At 42.2% G+C, this 23,993-nt stretch overlaps 2 protein-coding genes across 4 annotated transcripts in view; one reads left to right on the forward strand and one right to left on the reverse strand.

Moving 5' to 3' along the window:
- Positions 1 to 1,743: 1,743 nt before the first annotated feature.
- dnajc17 (DnaJ (Hsp40) homolog, subfamily C, member 17) overlaps positions 1,744 to 23,993 on the forward strand; it is a 28,702-nt gene continuing 6,452 nt past the window's right edge. Inside the window, exons 1-10 of the mRNA XM_069152013.1 lie at positions 1,744 to 1,952; positions 6,858 to 6,927; positions 8,349 to 8,407; positions 8,496 to 8,583; positions 8,896 to 8,972; positions 9,627 to 9,744; positions 10,369 to 10,418; positions 12,394 to 12,471; positions 14,677 to 14,757; positions 15,380 to 15,499. Coding sequence (XP_069008114.1) covers positions 1,872 to 1,952; positions 6,858 to 6,927; positions 8,349 to 8,407; positions 8,496 to 8,583; positions 8,896 to 8,972; positions 9,627 to 9,744; positions 10,369 to 10,418; positions 12,394 to 12,471; positions 14,677 to 14,757; positions 15,380 to 15,499 — 822 coding nt within the window. The 5' untranslated portion in view covers positions 1,744 to 1,871. The remainder of the gene's footprint in view (positions 1,953 to 6,857; positions 6,928 to 8,348; positions 8,408 to 8,495; positions 8,584 to 8,895; positions 8,973 to 9,626; positions 9,745 to 10,368; positions 10,419 to 12,393; positions 12,472 to 14,676; positions 14,758 to 15,379; positions 15,500 to 23,993) is intronic.
- On the reverse strand, positions 19,681 to 23,761 carry LOC138199803 (cdc42 effector protein 3). Of its 3 annotated transcripts, none has more exons than XM_069152017.1 (3): positions 23,178 to 23,761; positions 22,940 to 23,096; positions 19,681 to 21,522 (listed from the first exon to the last, which is right to left on the reverse strand). In XM_069152017.1, exon 3 carries the CDS (start codon positions 21,391 to 21,393, stop codon positions 20,779 to 20,781), a length of 615 nt encoding a protein of 204 aa, XP_069008118.1. In that variant the 5' UTR covers positions 21,394 to 21,522; positions 22,940 to 23,096; positions 23,178 to 23,761; the 3' UTR covers positions 19,681 to 20,778. The 3 variants fall into 3 exon arrangements, with proteins under 3 accessions (XP_069008118.1, XP_069008115.1, XP_069008116.1); XM_069152014.1 differs by having other exon boundaries at positions 19,681 to 21,525; positions 23,178 to 23,760; XM_069152015.1 differs by lacking the exon at positions 23,178 to 23,761 and having other exon boundaries at positions 19,681 to 21,525; positions 22,940 to 23,164.

Raw genomic sequence — 23,993 nt, forward strand, 5'->3', positions numbered from 1 at the left:
AGGCAGCAGATGAAAGTGGTTTGTTCAAACAAAAGCTATTGAACAAATATTGTTAACTCATCATGAATAGTCTGCTATAGCTGATCTTGTTAAACAGGATCACATCTGTTGGAATCAAACACCTATATTCTTCGTCAAAGTCCTCATTGTCACGTTTCCATCGATTATTCTGAGAGACAAGCAAGTCGATTTTAGGCGGAACGGACCCTTGACCCAGGAGTCCTGCTGCAAAACGTTTTGGGTGTGTCAGTGATTACAGGATTTACTTTTCCTGTGTTTATCGTGGGCACCCTGGACAGAGAGAAAGGTGTAATGGATAAACATTACACTCTGAACAGGAGCCAGTAACACAGCTTTAACATTTTCTTACTACAAGATTTTAGAAAGGAAAGCTGTTTCTGGACAAGTTCAGGCATGTTCCTGATGCTTCATGAAGTGTTGCAAGCCTGGATAATTGTGATTAAAAAAAAGAAGAAAAGTGTATAATTAATGAAACAAAAACAGATTATTATCTGTGAAAACACTAATGGATCTCTTCTGGGGGATTTCATGAAAACCAATTAAACAGAAATGCTATTTTGTCCAAGGAGCCTTGCGTGAGATGGAGATGTTTATATGCTTGTGGACTAGAGCAGCCAGATGTTTGCATACCCCTACTGTGATAACAGCTGTTTCTTTAATGCTTTCCTCACGTAAAAGCGATCTTATTATTACTGTTTAATTGAACGATTCCTTTATTACTGGTGATTAAAATTCTGTCAAAGAGCCTTCAAGAGACTGCATGCATCCCAGCATATACCCATATCCATAACTTTTAAAAATACAGACTAATCTGGGATTAAAATGTCTAAATAGTAGCACTGACTTTTCTGTTTACATTTTACAATTAGTTAAAGGTGTCGGCAAGTGTAATTAAGTAAAACTAAAGACTCAAAAAGGCTTTCCTATTATCTAAATGCAAACAAGGGTGGAGCCCGGCTGCCCACAACATAAACACAACACAACCTGCTCACTTCCTATAAAACCTGACAAGCTCACGATGTATGCTGACATTGGCTTAATACACATATAGAAAAATATAAACATGGAACATGTTAAAAATGTTGAACAGATGTGCAAAACCTAAATTCAACACGATTACAAAGAGCTTATTGTAGTTATCAAAGATACAGTCGTTGTTGCATCACTTGGCCACCAGAGGGCGCCAATAGATCCTTATTTACCTAAATTAGTAGACTACATATGTCCTTTTTAGTCACTTCTATCAATATTTGCAACAGTTTTAAAACTCAATCATGATAATGTGTACAGTATCCTGACATAAAACAAGTTAGTAATTGTTGCTGGTTTCTATTTACAGATCATTGTGTTTAACTATGCAACATGTTGTACTATAATTAAATCAAATAACATGCAACAATGCTTAATTTCAGGCAGGAAATTGTGCTGTACAACTCATGCCATACCCGGAAAGAAAAGTAGGCTTTTTAAAGTCGGCTACCTTTATAGTGAAGCTTTAACTTTAAACGGTGACTTTAACACAATATTAGAAATAGGTTTAAGATGTTTAAAAAAAAAATAATAATTATATAAATGATAAAGAAACTACCTTTAAATACTACAGTAAAAATACTCAACCAATCTTTGAAATGTAGTCCTAGAGAAATATCGCGACAAAAAAACCCTACATTTCCCAGGGTGCAATGCACATCCGGGTTGAAAGGTCGAAGGGTTGAGCTCGCGCCGCCTGGAACCGGAACAACAACAAACACACACAGTTAGCCGGACGGTAACATTTTGAATAACAGCGTTAAGAGCTGCATATAGATCTATTTTTTATTTGTTTCTACTGTAGTTTATTGTGAGCAAACATGTCCGGAAAGGCCAAAGACCTGCTGCAGATGGACCTGTACGGGATACTCGGTATAGAAATCTCTGCTACCACGAAAGAGGTGCGTAAATGAGCTAGCTGTTGAAGCTAGCGTTAATAAAATGTCGATATAATTCGTCTGTTTAATTTCACCGCTTCAGATGGGAGAGTGTTGTTTTAATAGGGAGTTTATTCCCGAGTGGTCAATTAATAATGTTAGAAAACTGTTAACGGAGGACGTTATTCTCACCAAGCTGCTCGGCGCCGAAGTCCCTCAGATGTGATACATGAAAAAGGCCGCTAGGTGGCGACGTCGCATCAAAGCAACGAAAAATCTTCTTTTTTTTTTTTTTTAAATCTAAATTTAAACAAACACAATTGATATGTGAGGTGAATCTGAAAGCTTTAATACTATGGACAGAGATTTATATATATATATAAAAAATAAAAATAAAAAAGTACACATTGCTTACGTCTAAATAACAAACATCATTTTTTTTTTTTACTTTCAATCCGCTCTGGGAAAGATTCCCTGCCTCGCATCTATATGTAATTTTCCAGCCCAAAGCGGTTCACCATGATTTCACCAGCCTTCTCCCCGTACAACCACCCGCCTCACAGTTTCCAACATCCAGGCTCCGCAGGGCCTCGAAGGGAAATCCAAAATCGCTGCCAGGATGAGGGAAGAAGTTAATTTCTTCATTTAAATCCCCCCGAGGATTATCTTTGAGGAAGTTGCGGCTTGGGCAGAATTTGAGGCTCCAGATTGTCAAGGCTCTGTGAGGTCTGTGGATGGTCGAGAGAGAGAGATAGCGGGTTTGTGAAAATCAGTGAAATGTGTGAAGACAGATGTCATCAGACGGCCGCTGCTCCATCATCACCGAGGAAGGAGCTCGTCCGAGGCCCGTTTACGTACGTCGGCTCAGCCGGTGCTTGGAAAACATCACTTTGACGTAGAGGATTTTGGTTTTGCCTTCTGCACATCCTCCTGCTTCTATTCAGCATCTCTTTCTAATGTCACTGCCGTCGGCCTTCCTCTGTGCCTGGCTGGCTGATAAATGTTGGGGGGGGGGGAAACTGGCGTGCCACAGTTTATGATTTAATGACTGGGGTTTGCCTTTATGCTTGTAGTGCCAAGGGAGGCTTTTTGCTTTAGGCTGGCCACCATTTAAAGAGTTTTACCTACCACAGAGTGTTTGGTGAAACAACACCAGCAGCCAAGACCACACAAAATGTCTTGTGGTTTGTTCAGGCACTTAAATGTTAATCTACTTATTACCTAATGTGTTGCAGTGTGTGCAGTAACTACATGCCTGGATGATTTACTTCCAGACAGCATCCAAGTACAGGTGATTGCATTACATTGTAGTAGTGCACCGTAAACTGCTCTGGATGATGAGTTACTTCTTTTTTTAATTTTTTTTAATTTTTTTTAGTGTTGGCTTAGTCAGAGCATGTAGCGTAAGATTATTGTGTCCCGTACACTGGGGAACATCATCAGGTTGATCAATAACAAACACGCCGGTTTATGCGCAATGCATTGATGTCGTATATTACAAAAGACGAAACCATTTCAAAATGAGGGAATTAAATAAAAACCCAAATAAGCAATTTGTTGCTAAACTGCAGTTAACTGGGAATAATTTGGTCAACAGAAATTTGTGAAATTCTTTCATGAATTATCACCTCATCTTCATTCAGTTTCATTACAAGTTAAACTGCCGTAATACTGAAACGAAGCCCAGTGTGATGGCAGGTTTGGTTCCCAACACTGTTTATCTTTATTAAATTCCATTTGTGTTTTTACTTTGAGCTCTGCTTTTCTCTGAGTGTTCACATCCTCTTTGCCTCGTCTCCTTCCTCCTCCCCGCTGTTCCTGTTATTATTTTCCTCCAGCTGATAATGCTCCTGTAAATAGTGCTGCATTGTAATTAAGGAGGATGGGCCCATGGCAGATCAGGCAGCTAATCAGCCACACAGGCTGGGGGCCCTACCGGGGCCGATCTGCGGTTACACCAGGACTACTTTGTCAACTATAATTGGCACCAAAGATGGATGTAATGAGGACAAGATGTGGGCAGGCAGTGAAGACCGTGGCAAAGAGCGATCAGGGTGTTTTGTTTTTTTTGCCAGGCACTAACCATTAAGCTACTGTTGGCCTGCTGCTGCAAGATTGTAGTCCTTCGTTGATTTGGTGTTTACTCCTCACAAACTGAAGTGTGGAAAATAGTTGAGATTTCTTCCATTCAGTTTATCTCTTGTGCAGGAAAAGAGAAATTGGTAAACGGCTGGATTAGTTCTGTAAGAAGAAGCCACTTGATCTGACCTAGCCTACGTCCTAACCTCTTCCAATATATTGGGCTGCTTTGTCGTCCAGTTTGGAGGACCGGTGGCTATTCAGGAACTTCCAGCATCAATTTAGGCTTGCGTGTTGTGGCATTGATCGGAGTAATCATGCATTATTTAACTAAACGATAGTTGAAGCCCAGTAGAGACATGATATTGTGAAGGACGCTCGAGGGAGGGAAAAGTAAAAGAAAGAAGGACGAGAAGATTAGAGGTAATATAATTACCTGAAATGCAGAGAAGCTTACGTGAACTGGATCTTAGATTTTAACCTGGTTAGACAACAATCATGATGTGCAGCCCGGCCGTTCTCCAACAGAACAACTTCAGTAATGACAGGTTGTACTTGTCGAACAGCTCAGCTGGCCAAACTTTCGTCCCGACAATGGCAAACATCTGCTGATGTGGAGATTTGTTTATCAGGTCAGCTGGCTGCAGGTGATGAAGAACATGAGAAGTAGACTGAATGTGAGTTGAGGACACGTTGTGAGCTTGGAAAAGGCAAATCAGTGATTTGGGGTTTTCCAATTATTTAAAATCACATACTTATCTCCACGGTAACCCTGTTACTCTGTTTTAGAAATCCTGATGGTACTTTTCTACCATTTTAGCCATCGACCTGTTTGGTGTATAAAAACTTGTGTTGTGTGTTACAGTGAGCATCATATTTTTATTTTCAAAGTTACAATAGTTAAGTGGTGGTGACTTTTTTTTTTTCCCAGTTTTAACTCAAATTGCATTACCGTGTGAACAATATGTAACACTGATGAAAAATAATTTAGATATGTTCAGAATGATGGGATACACAACTCAAACAAGGTGTTTTCATTTTATTACAGCTGATTATCATGTTGGAAATCAATTCCTTAAAATGGTGGGTCAAAAACAATCCAAAAATCTTGAACTACTTAATGCATAATTAGAAAGTTTCTGGAGTTGTAGTTAAAGACTGAAAATTGGCAAAAACACTCATATAATCCTATAAAGCTGACTCTCTTTCTCAATATGCTGCACTGCCTTGGCTGTATAAGGCAGGGAGTTGTTACCGCCCTGGTTCAGGACACAATGACTTCCATAATGGCGTTTCTTGCGTTGTTGCTCTTGATCCCGGAGATGAACACCATTTCATTCGATTGTTTACGGATGAATGACGGTAGTTTTTTTTTAACTTGAATTTTGAGTTTTCCTTGTGCTTCACTACGAGGTTTTGGAGAGATTTTTGGACAGAGCTATGATGGGGAGAAAGAGGCAGAGGGCGGCTGATCAGGGGAAGTAGGCTCAGGCCAACGGTAGGCGTATGTGTTTGGCTCCAGTCCACCGCCCTGCGTGTCATTCTCGATCTCTACGAAGGCTCCGTGTGCCAAGTAGCAAGACTAAATTTCGCTTAATGATATCTAGTCTCTTGAAGCCCTTTCAGTGAGCCAAGTCTGTGTTTACCATTGGAGCTATAATGGGAAAAAAAAATCCCAGTTGAGAGCGAAGAAAGGACCTGTGACATTTAAGAGCTGTGTGAGTCACAATAATCTCCGGAGGGTTCACTGGAGGCGTGTTGGATTCAAATAATAGTATTGGGGCTTAGCTCTTGTACCTTGGACAGTTGGCATCCAGCCTAATGTGTCTAAGTTGAATGCCACGGAGACTCATTGGTGCTGCTGTTAAAAAGCCTGGACGCTGATGGATTACACCATTTCTACTGAGTTCCCTCACAGTTGAGTTTTGTCAGCTCTTAATGCTTTGGCGCTCATTCTAAAGATAAAATTGTGCAAAACAACTTACATGGAAACACTGCGTACGCCAGAGGACAAAAACATCCAATGCAAACGTTTCCCAGACACGAAGAAAAGGAGCTCCCAGGCAGAAAGCTTCGGTGCTGCGCTCTGCAGCCCCCTCTGGCCTCCACGGAAACTTTTCCCGCTTCCCTTCTTTCGCTAAAGCAGCAGACATCTAATGAAAACCACCTTGTCATTAACTGGCCCCTTGAAGGACCAACGAATGGTTAACATGCCAAGCAGTGACCCAGAGTTAGAAAATCAGCTATAACTAAAACCTCACATGACATTACAATACACCAAAGTATTGTTTAGCCCCCCCCCGGGTTCTGACTGCCAGCCTAAAACAGTAATGGCAGCCGTCTGTTTGTGTATGTTTTTGTAACATTTTGTGACATCTTTATTCAATATTGTTGGACTAAAGATGGACGAATACTGGGTTTGCAGCTCGGGCCACATTTATCTTGCAAAGTTGCAGCGGGCCTGAGAATAGTTTTGAATTCCTGTGTGGATAATTCGCTGTGCAGTTTGTGCCACGTTGGTTCGACGCCATTAACAACATGTCAAGAGGACGCGAAGCAGAGGATCAGCTCAGGTGTTGATCTCATCCAAACAATACCGTCCCAGATTTTTGTTCAAATGCAGGCCTCATTTCACCCCAAATGTGTTCATTTTACCATCGTTGCCATTATTTCAATGGGAGCATCATTTGTTATTCAGGCTTTGGTTTTCTGGCCAAAGACGACAGGATAAAGATAATTTATTGAGAGTAAGAATTTAACCTCTACATCATGCCCAAAGTCTGCGCCATGGAAGATTCATTCATTTTATGTCCTGATCAGCACCTTTTTATTTTCCTGTTTCTCTTCCAGATAAAGAAAGCTTATCGTCAAAAAGCCTTGACGTGCCATCCGGACAAGAACCCAGACAACCCAAAAGCAGGTGAGCGAGCCAGTTATTCAGTTGGTCTCTCACCACCTCGTCTCCTTTCCGAGCCCCGGACCTCTGCCGTTGTTTTCCGAGTAATTCCTTTTAATCATCTGACCGAGTTGCCATCGAGCTCCAGAACAAAACAAAAAAAAGAATGCTTTTGAGTTTCACTCTCGGCAAGTTCAACTTGGCTTTGCCACGTCACTCCGTTGCACGAAGACCAGCGCCTTTTTTTCTCCCATCGGCTTTCTAGCGAGACAACACCACCGTCACCACCAGTGTTTCCACACTTCATCCTCCTCCAGCTCATGAGTCCTCCCGAAGCCTGTTGCCAGCCAGCATGTCAACAATTTGGACCAGGAAATCGCAGTGTAGCATTTTGTCAATAAGAGAATAAAATTTAAAAAAAGCACCTTGGACAAAAGGCTGATCATGAGGTATGTTTTCAAGTGAGGTTTATGTGGTTTCTGGACGGTTCAGACAATTCCTGATTATGTCAGGAAAAAAAAAAAGGGAAATTGGTAGGGTTGGGAGGGATAATACAAAAGCAGGGGGTCGGTTTCCCAGAAATGGAAAAGAAGCGGTTTGGAGGGCCTCAGCACTTAAACCCGCACACGGACAGACTCGGTCTCTATCGCACGAGAGCAGAGCGAGTCTGAGGACATGCTGCCCCACAGGGGAAGGTTGTGTGCATGTAAGCGGTGATTTATGGGTCATGATTCCTCACTGACTGAAGATATATATTACACCCCCCCCCCCCCACACACACACATGTTGTGACAATCTGAGCTGCCTAGTGGGTATGGCAGCCCCCTTCCCAACCCCCCAGTTAAATTTAATTCCAGTCCATTACATGTGTGTAGGTAACCTGACCGCCTCTGCTGGCAGCATGATCTCCAGAGCCTTCTGTTAGTGTGCACTGCCAGTCCCCACAGGGAGAAACAGTATCGGCCTGTTAGGCCTCCCATAAGTAAATGTTAAGCCTGGCTAGTATAGTGCTGTACTAGTGTGCCGTTTGTGGGAGGAGCTGGTGGGGGGGGGGGATTGGTGTTTGCGGCAGTGGCTCTTAATGGGAGATGGATGGGGAGAGGATACAGGAATGCACGGCTGTGTCGTCGGAGGAAACTGATTTCGTGAGAACTCTGGCAAAGTCGAAGGCATGAAATGTCTCTGTTTGTCTCAGTGTCCCAGCTTCAGCTTCAGGATTCATGCACATAATGCCTCTTTTTGGAAGAAGTGCTCTATAGAGGTTACAAATATTGCATCTTTGAGAAATTATAGCCATTTTTTTTTTTTTTTTTATAAGGCCAGATTTGCCATATAAAATTGGTTCCTGAAGCAAAAATAAAAATAAACCAACCTAGAAAAGGTTTCTGTGTGAATTCAGTTGCAGTATTTTCAGTGTTGTCCGTCCTCTCATCCCGTCTTTCTAGCGGATCTTTTCCACCAGTTGTCTCAGGCTCTGGAGGTGTTGTTGGATGCTGCTGCCAGGGTAAGACAACTGTTGCCTCTGAGCCGGTAATAAAGATGCTATTACACATTCAGACACGATTCATCCTGGTGTTTATTGCTGCTTCCAGGCTGCCTATGACAAGATTTGTGCTGCCAAGAAACAAGCAGAAGAAAGAAACAGGAAATTAGATGATAAAAGAAAGAAAATTAAGCTTGGTGAGTCCCTTTACAAATCCTACAGCTTCTTAGGGATCTTGATTTATTGATTTATTGTATTGTGTTTTTTATATATATATGTGTGTATATATATTAAAATCTGTTTTTGTTAAACATATTCCAGGATCAACGCAACAATGGTTCTTTTTTTTTTTTTTATAGTGCTGGGAAAGCTGTGTGGGTTGAAATCAAATAAGAGCAACTGTTCCAAACTAATCAGTTTATTTAGCACAGCTTTGTTTGTTTCCTCGTGGAGAAGAGATTCAGTATATGTCGGAGGTACGGACTCTTCTGTGTGTGTTGTTATGACAGACTTGGAGACCAGAGAGCGACAAGCAGAAGCTCAGACCCAGGAGGAGGTGCAAAACACTAGAACCCTTGAAGAAGAGGTAAGGCAATTTATGGAAATCATTTAAGAGATGATACTGCTCCACGTATTGCCTGGAGAGGACGCAGACTATTTAAAATAAAAACTTCCCTATACTGTAGGCGTCAGCCGTGCACTGGGAACAAGGTTTTCCAGTGCATCCGGGAAACTGGAGCACTCCCAGGTGCTTTAAACCTGTTTTTCGTCAAATCCTCCCTCCTGATTAAGTTGAAATCTTCCAAAGACTTGGGTCAAGAACAAAGACTTTATCTGAGAGAAGGTTTTTTTTTCACAGATACATCTTAATTATCAGCCGGCCCATTAGGTGATATTGCATGACTGGATGCAGTTTGTTCAGAATGCCAATGATAAATAAACACGGTGTGCGTGCTTCCAAGGTGAGTCATGGCATGTGGTCAGTGTGCTTAATGCATGTAAATACGAGGCAACGTGCCATGAATAACAGAGACGAACCAACAGGTGGCACTGTTCCATTTTCTGTCTTCATCGGAGCGTTACTGTGCTGCGTGATAAAATGAGGTAGTTTGCACACTCTCCTGGAAACACAGTAGAGTGGGAGAGCTGATCAAGCTGATATACACGCATCAATGTTTGTCTTAAAATATTCGATTGCAGTCATTAATGTATCATACGTGTGCCTTTTTTTCCTCCCAAGATCGCCCGCTTGAGGGAGGAAGGATCCCGGCAGCTTGAAGAGGAACAGAAGCTCATCAGAGAGCAGATCCAGAGAGAAAGAGAAGCACAGCAACGAACGGGAGACGACACACAGAGATGTACGTCTACGTCTGAGCTGGAGACCCCAAACTGTCCCGAAACCCCCATTTAAGTGTCCCCCATGTTTCCCAGCTATCGTGCTGTCTGTCCGACCGCAGCAGCCACCAACGATTACTCACACAATAGACCATAACAATAACTGAACTTCGATTTGAAGACGGCTTTCTTGGCAGTAACGCAACTTGGCAATGTAGCATATGAATGCCACACGCACACGCACACACACACACACACACACACACACACACACACACACACACACACACACACACACACACACACACACACATCAAACCTTCAACCTCTTGATACTGTTTTTTGCATTAAAAGTCTATGAAAGTGTGGAGATTTAAGGGAAATACTGAGTCTTGGCCTTAAACTAGACCCCCTTTTTTGTGGCTGTACAATTACTCATGCACGGTCAGCACATCTTCCAAGTCTCCTCCATTTGCACGCACTCAGCCCTCCCCTGGATCATCCATTTACCAGGTGACAACCATTCTAAAATTGCTGTCCATCTCCCGGAGTCCCTTGACTGCTATCTGGAGTACCATATTTCAGCAAAACAATTTCTTCTTTGTTTTTTTTCACTGTCTCATCTTCCCCTCACTGCTTATTTTCAGACTCAGGAGTGGAGAGATGTTCCAAAAGCAATGTTACCCCCAAACTGAAGGTAAAGTTTTTATAACTTTTTTATTTATTTATTTTTTTTTTTTAGTCAGGGCACAAGCCTGTGAAAAGAGATCAGGGTGAGGGTTGCAGGAAGATGGAAAAGAGATGTTCTCTCCGGAGGAAGTGCTCCATCCGAGTGCAGGCAGAACCTCAGTGGGGAGTTTGAAAAAACTTTTCAGCCATTTGTGATTCATTATTTTGGAGACCGCATACACCGTCTCACCACCGAGCACACATGCTGTTCTAACGCTCATTCCTCCAGAGTAGGCACAATAGCGTCAAGAGACCAGAACCTGTGCCAAGAGGAGGCTTATTATATTTCCGCCTGAAAATGGCAGAGTTTGCGTGTATTAATGGACACTGGGGATGTTAGCTAATGTGTTTAGACATTAAATCTGGTTTTAAAAGTTGATAGCCATCGAGTGCAGCAGCGTATTCCCTGACGTTTATGTGTTCAGTTAAAAAAACAAACAGCAGCCAGACTGACAGCGTTACAAATCACGTTCATGGACATGGGAATGTTCCTGCTTAGATATATTTCAGAGGCTGCCGAGTCCTGTGTGCAACTGAAAATCATTTGTAATTTCAGGTTTTACATGTTGTTGATGATGAATTTCTACATCAAATACATCTGAATTTCTTTAAACAATAATGTGGCACAAAATATTTAAACTTCAAACTAGAACCATGTTTTCTTTGGAATTCCTACATTTTATTCAAAGTGCCTCTTACTATTCAAAGTTAATTGGATTTTATAAACTGTCTAGGAATGTTAGATTCATTCATTTTAGCTAAATTATTCACTGAAAGACTTAACATGTTATTTAATAAATCAGTGAGGCCTTCATACAAAATTCAGGGACTTTTGATATTGTGCCAGTTCTGTAATTTTCACTAAGTTGGTAAACAGAAGCAGAAGGAGCCATTTGGGTTGTTTCCACTAATGTCTTTCTTATCTGTATGTTTATTTAAGCTATGAGCAAACTCAGCAGTATGTCAGTGTTGTGGACTAAAACCACATCATACTAATACTTTAATATTTTATTCAAAGATGACTGGTTGAGGAGGTCATCTGACTGCTGTTGGAAAGAGAATGTAATTGTTGGTAAAAGTGCTACGTGGACTTCTGAGAAATCCTGTTTCTCTACGGTACAATGCTGGAGCTGAAGCAACACTTTGTTCTTGTCATTTATAATATTACTTTAGGCTTTGATATTGGCTGGATTCTGCCGTGCTTTGTACACGGACATGATAAGTTGCACAACATATCTCATTCGTAGTTCGGGAACTCACATCGACATTTAGTTACGGGACTCCAAGCGAGTAAGAAAGTGGGATAAATGATATTATTGCTTTTTGTGGAAGCTGTTGCAGAAAATAGTTCAACAGTCATTTGTGTAACAGCAGAATATGACAGGTATCACGTTTTAAGTAAATACACACAGAAACATGGTTACATAAGTAAATAAGTTAACCACGGTTCAAATAGAGACACAGCAGAGGAGGACTTCCTCTGTTTTTGCCCGTGACACAGCACCTCGGGCATCAATCTGCCTTGGATTACTTTGTGATGGCTTTGTCTAGTGTTGGGTCTTTATTCTGGGGAGTGATGGTGAACCAGGTGAGTCACCATGTACTCTGTGGTCCACAGGTCCATGTGTTAAGTTTCACCCATTTGTCCGGCACCCTCAGTACGAATGGAAATTGACTGCAGGTCTTACAGGTGGTGCCCTGATAATGTTCCAAAAAGCGTATTAATGTCTTTCTCCCGTAGCTGCAGTCTGTCCTCACGGTTTCTAGTAATCTGTGTCTCATCAGAGCCGAGCCTGTCTGGCATGCTTTGTCTCCTCGTCAGCTGAGTTTAATCAGTTGTGGTTTAACGATTAGACATTATCATGCACGTCTTTAGTTCTTGAAAGTTCTCATGACTAATATTGGCTTCTCATTTCTCTCTTCTTTCTCTTTCTGTCTTGCAGTTGAAGTGGAAGTGTAAAAAAGATGACGAGACGAATGGAGGCTACTCTCAAGACATTCTGTTTAAACTTCTTCAAAAGGTGGACATCCTGAAAATCAAATAAGTCGTGCTGCTGGGCTACAAGACCGATCATTTATTCAGCAAAACATGTATTTTTTTTTAATACACCAGAGTTACAGTAAGGTAACATTTTGGGTTGAGCTACCTTGAGACTTGTGAAATAGCTACCCTTTGTAATATATCTGGTTGTATTACCAGTACAGGCGATGTTGTAAATTAAACAGCAGAAGTGGTTTATGGGATTTTTGCAGTACTTTTAACGTGAGGCATTTAATTGAACGGATCACCAAAAAATATAAAGCTCCCCATCTAGTAAAGGTTTCTGAAGTAAATTTTCAGGAAATATATATATATTTATATATATTTAAATATATATATATATATATATATATCTGTGTGTATATATATATACATACATACAGTATATATTCTAAATGCTTTAAAACACAGAGAACACTTGTTTGTCATGTTACAGCCTGGATGATGGTCACATCAACGTTCAGGTTGTAACTACGACTTGGAAAATTCAAGATTTTTCGGAATCCTCCAAGTTATTGGATTATATTATTGGTTATATATATATATATATATATATATAATTATATAGTCATCATCATAGGATAATATCACATGTATAATGATAGAATTTTATCTCTATGCTCAGATCCACTGTGACAAACCTGCCTGCAGAGTCCAGCCATATTTGAGGTCTGCATGACATCAGTGCTGTAGATGGTTTTATTCCTCCCCTTAAATAAGGCCCATTAAGTTTTGTTGCAGTGAAAGTGCTGAGGGCAATGTTGTTGTGCCCTTTTAAAGCCATGCGCACCATTGTTTGTGCCCCTCTACCAAGTGATTAAGCAGTGCCAAAGGAGGTATTAGGAAATGTGCTCTTCTCATGCAACGCAGTTCCACCTTATGCCATGGACCGTCACAGGGGCTCTTTGGTGGGGCATAGGTTGGCCTGAAATGAAGAGAGGGCGAGTGTCAGTGACGTCAAGTCGGCCAGAAAATAGCATTTGAATTTGTCTTCTGCACGCATGCAATCAATACGGTCCAAGGAGGGAGTAAAAAGTTTGGGGAAAAAAAGGACTACTCCTTTTAAAGTCTTAAGCATTGGGAATACTTGTTAGGGGAAAAAAAAAAAGAAGCTGTTTGATATGGCAGACTCCAATGAGTGACACTTAATGGTTTGGGCTCGTAGAAATAGCCACGGCTGTGTGGGAAAACGAGTGTGGTTATGTGAATATGTGAAGGCGTACGTGTGTGGATTTGTGTACTTTGGCTGCTTAAAATAATACATCTTCATTTAAGGGGGTAGAAATATGTTAAGATATTTATATTTTATGAAACGTGGGCCTTCTGAGAGTCTCCTTTGTCACTGTTGGCTTGCTCCACAGTGTCTTTAGTAAGCATCAGCATTCCTGGAGTTTTCCGTTCCCAGAAAGCTCAATCTTTCCACCAAGAGAATCTCAAAGGCAATGACCCTCCTACACTTTGTTCACAAGCCCAACTTTAGCCAGAAGGAGGTTAACGACGAAGAAGCCTCGGTTGTCGATGATACACCTAACCTAACTATAAGGAATTTAAAAACTCCCTTTGGTCTGCGCTTCATGGTCTTCAATAGGGATCAGGTCCCCCCCACCCCCGCTGCTAAGGTGTGATAATTACCTGCGCCTTATCGCCATCTCTAATATAGATTAGGATAGATATATAGATATATAGATATGGATCAGATGGGCTTCGCTGAGCTCCTCTTTATGGCCGACCTCTCCTCTCTGTGAGGATTTGTCACAGTAGGAGTTGAATACGAGAAAAACATCTAACTTCAGTCTTCATGCTTAAAATACTGTTTATCACATTTTGTCGCTGAACAAAAAGTAGCTCAAATATTGATGTCCAGTTTTGCTTCTTTTCTTTCTTGAGATGTCAGAGGGAGGTTTCAGTTGGCCACAGGACACAGCTGCTTTTCATTTGAATTTTCCTTGTAATGTTACGTTCTCGGGCCCTAACATGCAAACCCTACCATTAGGACTAATAAACGAGCACATTAAAGTCTGTTATATTCACCGCTGTTTTTAAATTTTGTGTCTGCATATGCTTTTTGTTTTCATGGTTATGTATTGTGTTGAGAAAGGAAATATTAATTCAAAATGTTATGCAACTTTCTTCTTCTTACTCTTGACTCTTTTTTTGTTTTTCTTCTCTCATGTCTCACTTCTAGTACGGGGATGTTTTGAATGTGATCGTATCGAGTAAGAAGAGAGGAAGTGCTGTGGTTGAATATGCAACTGTGAGAGCATCTGTAAGTACCTAAGTCTTCCTCAGTCTGTGTCCTCGCTGTGTTTGTTCAACAATGAAACTCTCCAAGGGAGACATTTGCATAGAACCTGAAACCTCTTGACTTGCCTCAAAGTCTCAGGTCACCTGCTGAGTTTTATTATGACTAAGACGGACACCTGTCATTGCCTTCTAAGCTTCGGGACGGTCTCTGTGACCTCAACTGTTGTTTTAATCATTCTGTACTGCGGCGATCTCTCTGCTGATGGGAACCACTGGACGGACGGACGGACATAAACCGTCTTATTGTTCCTCACTGTCTGGCACCTCGGGCCCTTCGTTGCGATGCTGCACGTTGTTGTTGTGGTTTCTTCATCACAACATGTGGTTTCCCTCCAGAGAACATGTCTGCCAGTCTAGCTGGCATTTGGGCACAGGTTCTGTGGTCCCTTCCTGCCCATCTCCAAGTCCCAGCCTGGAGTTATGCAATTTACCGTTGTCCATGTCTTTTTCATATGTTTTATATCATCTGTACAGATGCCCACATGTAATAAGGATACATAACAACTCAGGACAAGGAAAGAGGTTTTTTTTATGTCCTAATAAAATACTGAATTTCCATTCACAGATTATTTTGTTTTTGTTAGGAGCTGGCTCTTAAGAATGAAAGAGGCCTGAGCGGAAACCCCTTGAAGATTTCATGGCTCGAAGGACAGCCTGAGGTTGTTGCCGCGGCATCTCAATCTGGCCCGTTCATGCATTCACAGGTACTTGTATAACACGATAATGCATTTGTTCTCACAAAGCACGTCAGCCCTATGTTACAAAATCTCCTCATTTACTCTGCCTCCAACACAAATACTCTCACCTAAACACTGCCCACAAAGGGAGGTATGTAAATGTTCTGAGCTTTTATTTTCGTATCAGTGGTGCATATGATGCCCCGGTGCCTGCGCTCTCTTCATCTGGCCTAGAACAACGTGTTTGGTTAAATGGACCTCGGTTTATTTTTGTTGGAGTGGCGCGGCGCTGGCCCGGCACCGGCCCAAAGCCCCTAGTCGACGGCTCATTAACAGAAATGACCTGGAAGACCCCAGGAATGCTGCACTTTATACAGCAGCTCAGGAGCAGCAGGGTGCAGTAATGCTAGCCTGGCACGGGAGAATAAAAGCCTGGAGAGGTGCCAAGTCACTCTCTGTATTGCTAGTTATAGTAAAACGCTCTCTTAGATTAAGAATAACGTAGACATTAGATTAATATGAAGCGATATTTTTCCCGCCATCTGCATTTTGTTTCTTTACCTGAGGTTTATATAAGTTTTCCTATCGTTAGACTTTCTTCTTCTACCTATCTGTGTCTCCAGAGCTGCTGCTGAACTGGGTTTCACCCCTCAACCCAGTGTGGGGTCTTTGACCCCCGACTGAGGGCTCGCATCTGAGCCTGCACACTGGGACTTGTCACACTAATCTCCTTAAATATTATTATGGTAACCGGGTTTGCTCTACAAATATTCAAAGCTGATTGCTTCATCTTTTTGTTTTTTTTTGGTCCTGCAGCTGAGAATGAAAACATAACTATAGCTGGGTAATTTTCAAATACGCCTGCAGTGAGAATACTTCTCCCTCATGACATCATGGATGATCCAGTGTAGATATTAGTAGTGTTCATCCACAGCTGGCTTGAGGTCGGTTGACATCGGGGAGGGACATTTCAGAAAGAGACATGGAGGTAATTAGAAGCCCGAGCCACGGAGGTCCGTCTTCTCTGACTCTATCTGGGATCTAAAAATCTGATCCCTTCCGTGTTGTCTGTCCCAGCGTAGTGCTGCACCGTCAGCCAGCTGCGGTCACATAGGAGCAGGCTGGGTGAGGTCTTGCTTCTTTAACCTCATCAATGCAAGCAAAGTCGCTCAGAGAGTCGGAGTCTCACTGCACGGAGCTCAGAGACACGGATGACTTCAGCATCAACTTCAGTTCCATCTCTGAGGGGCCAATGTGAGGGGTCTAATGGAGTGTGGGGGGCACAAAATCCCCATGAAAACCCCCCACGCAAGGTCCACAGACCTTGAACATGACTAACTTTCCCGTGGCGTGTTAGACCTGTCCACCCGCCGGCTGTTTTTGTTCCGCTTGTCCAGAAAGCAGATATGACATGATTTATAATCGACCCTCCTGCAGTCACCCAGTTTTTCTCACCATGGATATTAAAAAAAAAATTATACACTGTGGAATTGCTCCCATTGCTCCTGACCATTTGTTTTGTTTGGGAAAGAATGTAGTTTCATCTCCAGATTGTTCTTTGTTGTGTCTTCAACCCTTAAAGTAATGAACTGTCATAATTTGAGTCCAGGGAATGAGGAGGTTCAGAAAAGACACTTTTAAGATTTTCTCATAAGTGTAAACATTTCTTTCAGCAAAGTATTGTACAAATTTGCAAATTGCAGTGAATGCTGAAGACAGTCTGCTACCTCAAAGAACCTGTGGTGAAATAGTGAACAGTTGTTTTATGATAATTGTGGCCCGTGTGGAGACAGTTCAGGACATAAATACAGGACTTGCAAGTTCAGTCTTTACGGAGAGCTGTAAATAGATGCTGCATCAAAAAGAGTATTTCACATGTGTGGCCGACTGTATGGATAACAGAGAGTCTGACTAGTAATTCATCTGAGCTTTGTCCCTACCAGACGTGATGTTTGTGTCTCCGGAGATATGATGCCATCATTAATCACTACGGCGTGACTCAGGGTTTATTGCGTAGTTTAACATGCCACAGTATTCAAAGTGAATCTATCGTAAAGGATTTATATTTGAGCTCTCTATGCCTGTCTCTTCCATCTCGAGCCAGACAGTCATCGCAGGGTTGTCACGACACAAACCAGATGCAGCAGATCGGCTATTCTGGGATTGTTTTTCCAGCCTGTTGGTTTGCTAGTGCTCGTGTCTGGAGGGGATTCACTGTATGTGACCATGCTGTTGGCATATTCAACCCTGACCTGAACCCCTCTCTTAATAGGAATAGTGGCTGTCTTCGAGGGAGACGAGCAGCCTGCTGTAATCTGAAAAAAAAAAAAAAAAAAAAAACACACACCCAGAAGGGGGGATTTTTTGCTGTTTTTTTTTTTGTTTTGTTATTATTACGAGTACTTAATTAATGGAGAGTAGAAAAAGACAGGTAGTGAAGATACACGAGTTTGGAGTAGCTGTGATCACCTGTTTATTCCAGGAACTTCAAGGAACAGAAGACTGCACAGCTCATAAGAAAGACCCTGGTTTAGAATAGCTTGACATATATAGATGTGTTTGCATTTTCTCTTTAGACACAAATATTTTGCCATAATGATTATTGTGTGGTCAGACTTTGAAATTGTTCAAATCTTTCAAATAGTTCCACCCAAATACCCCCAGTTCATCGTGCGTATCATGAGAGGGGCGATAGCTGTTTGACTTTGACCCTAACCTCTGACAGCTTGATGATAATATATATATATATATATACATGATAGTTCATAAACATATCAGTTTCACAAAGTCCCCTTTTGTCTGTAATGTGAAACCCTGCAGCATACAGTATTTCAGTAGATTGTACTGGGAGACACAATTACAGGAGGACACAACTCTTTACTTGCCAAAACAATAATTGTAGTGTTTTAGATAGTAACTGACGGAAAAAAAAAAATCTCGTAAGAGCTACTCTTTAGTGAGATGACAAGGTGGTTTGGGATTCTGAATGACAGCTCGTTTAGATTTTTGGAGGAAGAGAATAGCTACCAGATGTGTTCGGGATACAGTTCGGCCGGTTTTTGCAGCGCTGACAAGATAATTTGCGCTCAATTAAAGGTTTGTTCATCTCACATCAGCCTTGTGGCTGAACACTTGTTGAGCTTAAGTCTGTGTGATGCTTCACATAGGGCCCTTGTGTGTGAGAAGTCAAGGTCTCTCGTCTGCAGGAAGGCTTCCTCCAGAAAAGGCAGACAGCAAATGTCAGTTTGGAGGCTATAATAGAGGAAATATTTTCATAACGTGTGTCAATACGAAAAGTTAAATATTAGTTTTACAGGTTCAAGGTTTGTTGCCCTTTCTTAGTAGCTCAATCAGCTTCCACGGTGTCTGTCTGACGTTGCACAATTATTCTTTTTCATGTGAACAAATGAGGCGTTGCTGGTTTAAGGGTCATTGCATCAGAAAAGGAAACACCGTCCAATGTGAAGTATGTGTTAATGAATAGCTCCTTTTCCTGCTTATCCTACAAATTGCTGCCACACCCTGGTTATTTATTGAACGTTCCTCGGAGCACTGCACACCAACCAGTCCGCTTTACTGTTGGATTTGTGACTATGAAATCCTGCCTGAGTAGCTTGTCTAATTTAGGCTTTTGCGTGTCCCCACCTTGAAATAATATTGTGCTGCTTGTTGCGTTGGATGGTCCAAGGCTATAATTTCTCTAGAAAACTGGCAGATGGAAGTGACAGACAAGGCCTAGTGCCTCCAAAAGTTAAAAAAGCCAAGTAAATGTCAGTCCATAAGGGTTCGTAAACAGTCTCCTTCAAGCTCTTGTAAAATGTTGACACGAACACTTCTACCCACAAAACCACACTCTTGGAATTTTTTTAATTTTTTTTTATACTTGCCCAAAATACAAAACAGTACATTTTTCAATGCAAAAAATGTTTCACAATGTGTTACTGTCATAACATATACAAGAAGCAGTGGCCGTGATATCCAGCTTGAAATGGGAGATGCCAAAACAGATATACAGTGCTGATGTACCCACAAACATCGGCGTTTCTGTTTGGACAAACAGACTTCTAAATCTATTGCTCGAAGCGGGACACTTGAGGCTCGTATATTTTGTGGCATGATCCATGGGGCACTTAGGAATTCGACTGGGTGTGGGTTCGTCCCACAATCTGTCATGGCAAACCCCCCCCCCCCCCCCCCCCCCCCCCAATTAAGGCCCAGACTGAAGCTCTGAGGAATATGCCCCTAAATCTCTCTGTACTCTTTGTGCCAGTATATGTGACATGCAGCATGCATTTTTCACGTGTCAGGGGTCTGTTTGGTCAGAAGGTAGTGTTTAAACCCTCATCAGGACTTTTGCTGCAGTAATGGATGTCTCTGGTCCTCCTCCCTCGACACCCACTGCATATGTGGAAGTATCGTGTTTCCCTTTACCACTTTTCTTCTCGTGCGCCACTCACCAGAGCATCGGCCTCTGATTTGCAGCTAAAAAAACAACCTACTCTTGCCTTTATTTTTTCTTCTTCTTCTTCTGAGGTCTTGGACCTGTGGCCCTGGCTTGGTCTGTAGCCCAACCTGCCACCACTGGCTGGCTTTTATTGGAAGCAGAGCTAAGTGTTTGTTTTCACTGCATTGTTGGGAATGAGAGATGGGGGGGTACCTTGGTCTACCTTTGAGTGGGGCCTCTGCGATGCGTGCGGAGTCAAAATTGCCCTTTGCACACAATGGATCGGCGAGCACGCCAAGAGCCAAGACACCGCAGCTCCAGGACCTTGGATTCCAGCCGTAGCTTTTTCTTTTCTTAAACACAACACTCTTAAGTCCTAACAGCCGTCTTTAGCACTGGACTGTGTGGTTTTGAGGGATTACAAAAGCAAAGGAGAAATGTGAAAGAAGGTGAAAATGTCCAACTTGCAGTTTGATAGCCGATAGAGTTCAATTATTAACTCAATCATTGTGTCTACCTCTGCAGGGGGCAAATACAAAGAAAACATTAACTTGATGTAGTTGCATTTTGTCAAGCAGAATTAAGGTTATTTTTTTAATGAAGGCGGTGGACCGCAGAGTTTTATGAGCACAATATCTTGCTCTCTTGAAAACAAGAGGGTGTACATCTGTGTTCATTGTCACTGTTTAGCACACTGGGATCACAGAAACCGATACCCTTAGACCCATTTGGCTGATCACATTAATTAGGATATTGGTTGGTCCATAAAATCAAGTGTCTCTCCAAGTGTTGAGTTGAACCTCTTCTCCTTGTTCCAAATCCTTTGACGAAGCCTCTCCGTAATACGTGGCGACTGTCTTGATTAGTTGTGTCGTTTGTCCATCACTTGGAGAACATCGTCCAGGATCGAAGGGCCCAGGTCCAGGCTGAACGAAAAGCCGCTGTCCTCGTCCTTCTGCTGTGCAGCAGTTTCATCGCAGCTCTCTGTAAAGTCTCCATCTCTGTCTGAGCTCACGCTGCCCCGTCCAGGGTTGTGAGTCTGACTGCAAGCAACAATATTCCCTCTTTGGTAGTCATCCACCTCTCTGTGTCCTTCCTCGCTGTCCAGCAGTGGCATGGAGCTGCATTTCTTCCTCTTCTGGGAGGCACCGTGTTGGAGGTCCACGGGCCAGCCGGAGCTTTCCGAACCCTTGGTCTCATCCAGATTCAGACGGGGGGGCTTCGGAGGTGGTGAGCAGGCCAGGAAGAGGTTCTGCTCGCTCTGGGAGCTTTGTAGAAGCAGATTGTGGTCCATCTTCAGAAAGGACAGATCTCCAAAGCTGTCCGAATGGGCATCATTTCCAATATGAGAGATGTGGCGGAAATCAGCCAATGGTAGGCTTATCATGTTGACAGACAGCACCTCCCTCCGCTTGGGGTTCCTGCTCGGCCAACGACCAGAGGATGGCTTTCTGTACAATGATGTTCGAAGTGGCATCTTGGCTGATTGGGTCTAGTTGTTTCTTTTATTCTTTTTTATGTATTCTCAGAAGTCTTTGTATTTTTGTTTTTGTCTCCTCTTTTGTAAATCTTTAGGCAGCGATGAAGCTTAAAAGCATAATGCCATCTGCTACAAAACACAAGAAAAAAAGAGAATTAGAATTCACAAATGGTAATTTGATATCAAGTTTCCAGTGAAGGTAATTTCTTAAACCACTGCAGCACATTATCCATGTTTCCTCCTTTTAGCAGGTCTGTGCTTGGCCTTGTCATATAATTCAACACCAGCTGTTAGTGTTGAACCGTATCTGTCGGCTTGACGAGAATCAGCAGCCATTGTTTGAAGATTGCACCTGCTCCACTTGATTTTATTTTAATGAAATGCAGCATTATTTGGCAGCAGAGGGATGTCCCAACAATGCTTTGAAGCTATCATTTATAAATATTTGCTTTTCAGCTCACAGTTTATTCCCATAAATGCAGGTGTGGTCGTCCAAAGGAAGTCCATTAGTCTGCTTGAGACTTCCCGTAACAAGAGCAACAGAAATCCAAATCCTAATGGTAATTATCCTCTACGCAGTGTTTTGTATCGCTTCACATTTTGTTTTGGAAGCACAAGATCATGACAACAGCTTCACTTTGAAACACATGTTTATGATTTTCTGGGAAATACAAATAACTGGGACGCAGATCGTTTATTTTGCCGCGGTATGAGAGTTATGTAGTGACTGGATGTGGAAGTTAATAAAGTCAAATGAAATATGGTTATTCCATAAACATCAACACACTCTAATTATATTTCAAAATAAATTCTGTAATCTAGTTTGGGGATTTTATTTAATTATAATTTCATTTCCACTGACAAAAAGAAAACATCTTGGTCAAAATGAAACGATAGTGGAACTCTTGAAATTAAAGTCAAGCTTCATAAAAAAAAAAAATAAAAAAAAAAAAAAAACTTTTGCATTCCGTGACCTGTAATCATTGTATTGAGTAAAACAGAACCCGGTTTATGAACGCAGGCACGTCGATTAGATAATCTGCCCAGTGTCTGTGATTTTACAGTCTCCAACAGCTTCGCCGACATCAAATCTGTGTTCGTGACTTGAAACACTCACTCTGTAAATTTGTAAGCCACTTCAGCAAACAGGTTTTGTTGGCCTGTAAAGGTTTTATCGGCACTTTAGTAGCAGCGGGAGATTGGAGAGCGTGGACATAACAGCATTCCTTTCCAGACATGTAAGTTTGGCCGAGGAGGAGTCTTTAGGATTTCAGCCACGAGTATCATGTTCGGGAAACGCTTCATGGCCAAGTTAAAACTAAAGAACCCCCTTAAAACAGATTGGCCAAGAAACACAATTTTAATGATCTCCCTTAATGCCGCCATTAAAGATACATCTTCGAGACGGTTAAGGAATATGTCCGATGAAACCTTTTCACCACGGCCTACATGCACCTGATTAGAGCATTTTCCTGTCTCGTGCGGTTGTTCTAGAAACATCAATAACCGGGAAATAGATGACGACCGATGAGTTACTTCTTACCTGTCTCGCTGAGAAAACACGGGATATTTGAATCCCCCTGCGATGCACACTCGTCTCTGTCAGGAAACTTGGCTGCGTCTACCTGCACGCCCTGAGAAATGCTTCCTTGACATGATGGGGCTTGTCAGTTGTTTCAGAGACGACCTCACCGCTCAGCCTTGAGACAGAGAAACAGAGTTAAAGTTATATTCTCGCTCCGTTACAACTGCAAAGACAATATTGAGAGACTGCTGCTTACCTTTCTTTATTCTGCTGCGTTAGTGAGTGTTTTCAGTCTTTGGATATTTTAATCCTTCTGTTTTTTTCTTGCTAATCCTTCCCAGTGTAAACTCCTTCTTGCTTTGCAGAGCACTCTCCAGGTGTGTTGCTGGTGAAAGTCCTCTTTGCCTTAATGATAAGCCAGGTGAGGTCAGAGTGCAAGACATCCAGGTGGAGCCTTTTTCTTCATTTTTTATTTTTATTTTTTTTTTTTCCAATTCTTTATGTTTGACGTCATCCCCGTTTGTCGGTCGTCACATTACATAATCCCGTCATCCCGTCTGTGGAGTGAGTCGGCTTTTTTGGTCGTAGGTGTTACAGTAAGTTGTGCTGCTTGATTGGCTGCAGCCAGCACCTGTGAGCGAGTGGGCACGAAGCAGGAGTGACCGGTTTAATCCCCATGATGTTGAGAAAGACAGAAACTACGGCGTGCGACTTATTCCAGCGGCTGAGTGGTTTGTGTGCAACAGGTTGTGTTTCATCGCTTGTGTGCTTATGTGAAAGAAAAAGGAAGTCATAGTCGGTGAGCAAACAGGACAGCCACCCAGAGGAGGGAGTTAACCAATCTCTAATCTCCAGGTCTTTGTCCCTCTGCTCTGCTGATTTCCTGCTTTCCTGCCTGCTGTTGGCTTGTTTAAGCCCCGGAGTCCAGCCCACTCCAGCGGCTCTTCTGCCTGACTGGAGGCCTATAAGCGTCTCAATGTAATCAAAGCACAGTATCACACACAGACATGTATGAACAGGCTCTCTGTTTTACAAGACAGACAACTTGTTTCCAATTCTCACACCTGCAGCA

Source organism: Embiotoca jacksoni, unplaced genomic scaffold, assembly GCF_022577435.1.
Source record: "Embiotoca jacksoni isolate LCO1_2020_lvr unplaced genomic scaffold, fEmbJac1.0.p SCAF_18, whole genome shotgun sequence".
Lineage (NCBI taxonomy): Eukaryota > Metazoa > Chordata > Actinopteri > Embiotocidae > Embiotoca > Embiotoca jacksoni.

Coding starts and splice junctions, on each gene's coding strand:
- LOC138199803 (XM_069152017.1), bottom strand. CDS start 21,393: ATGCCACTTCGAACATCATTGTACAGAAAGCCATCCTCTGGTCGTTGG.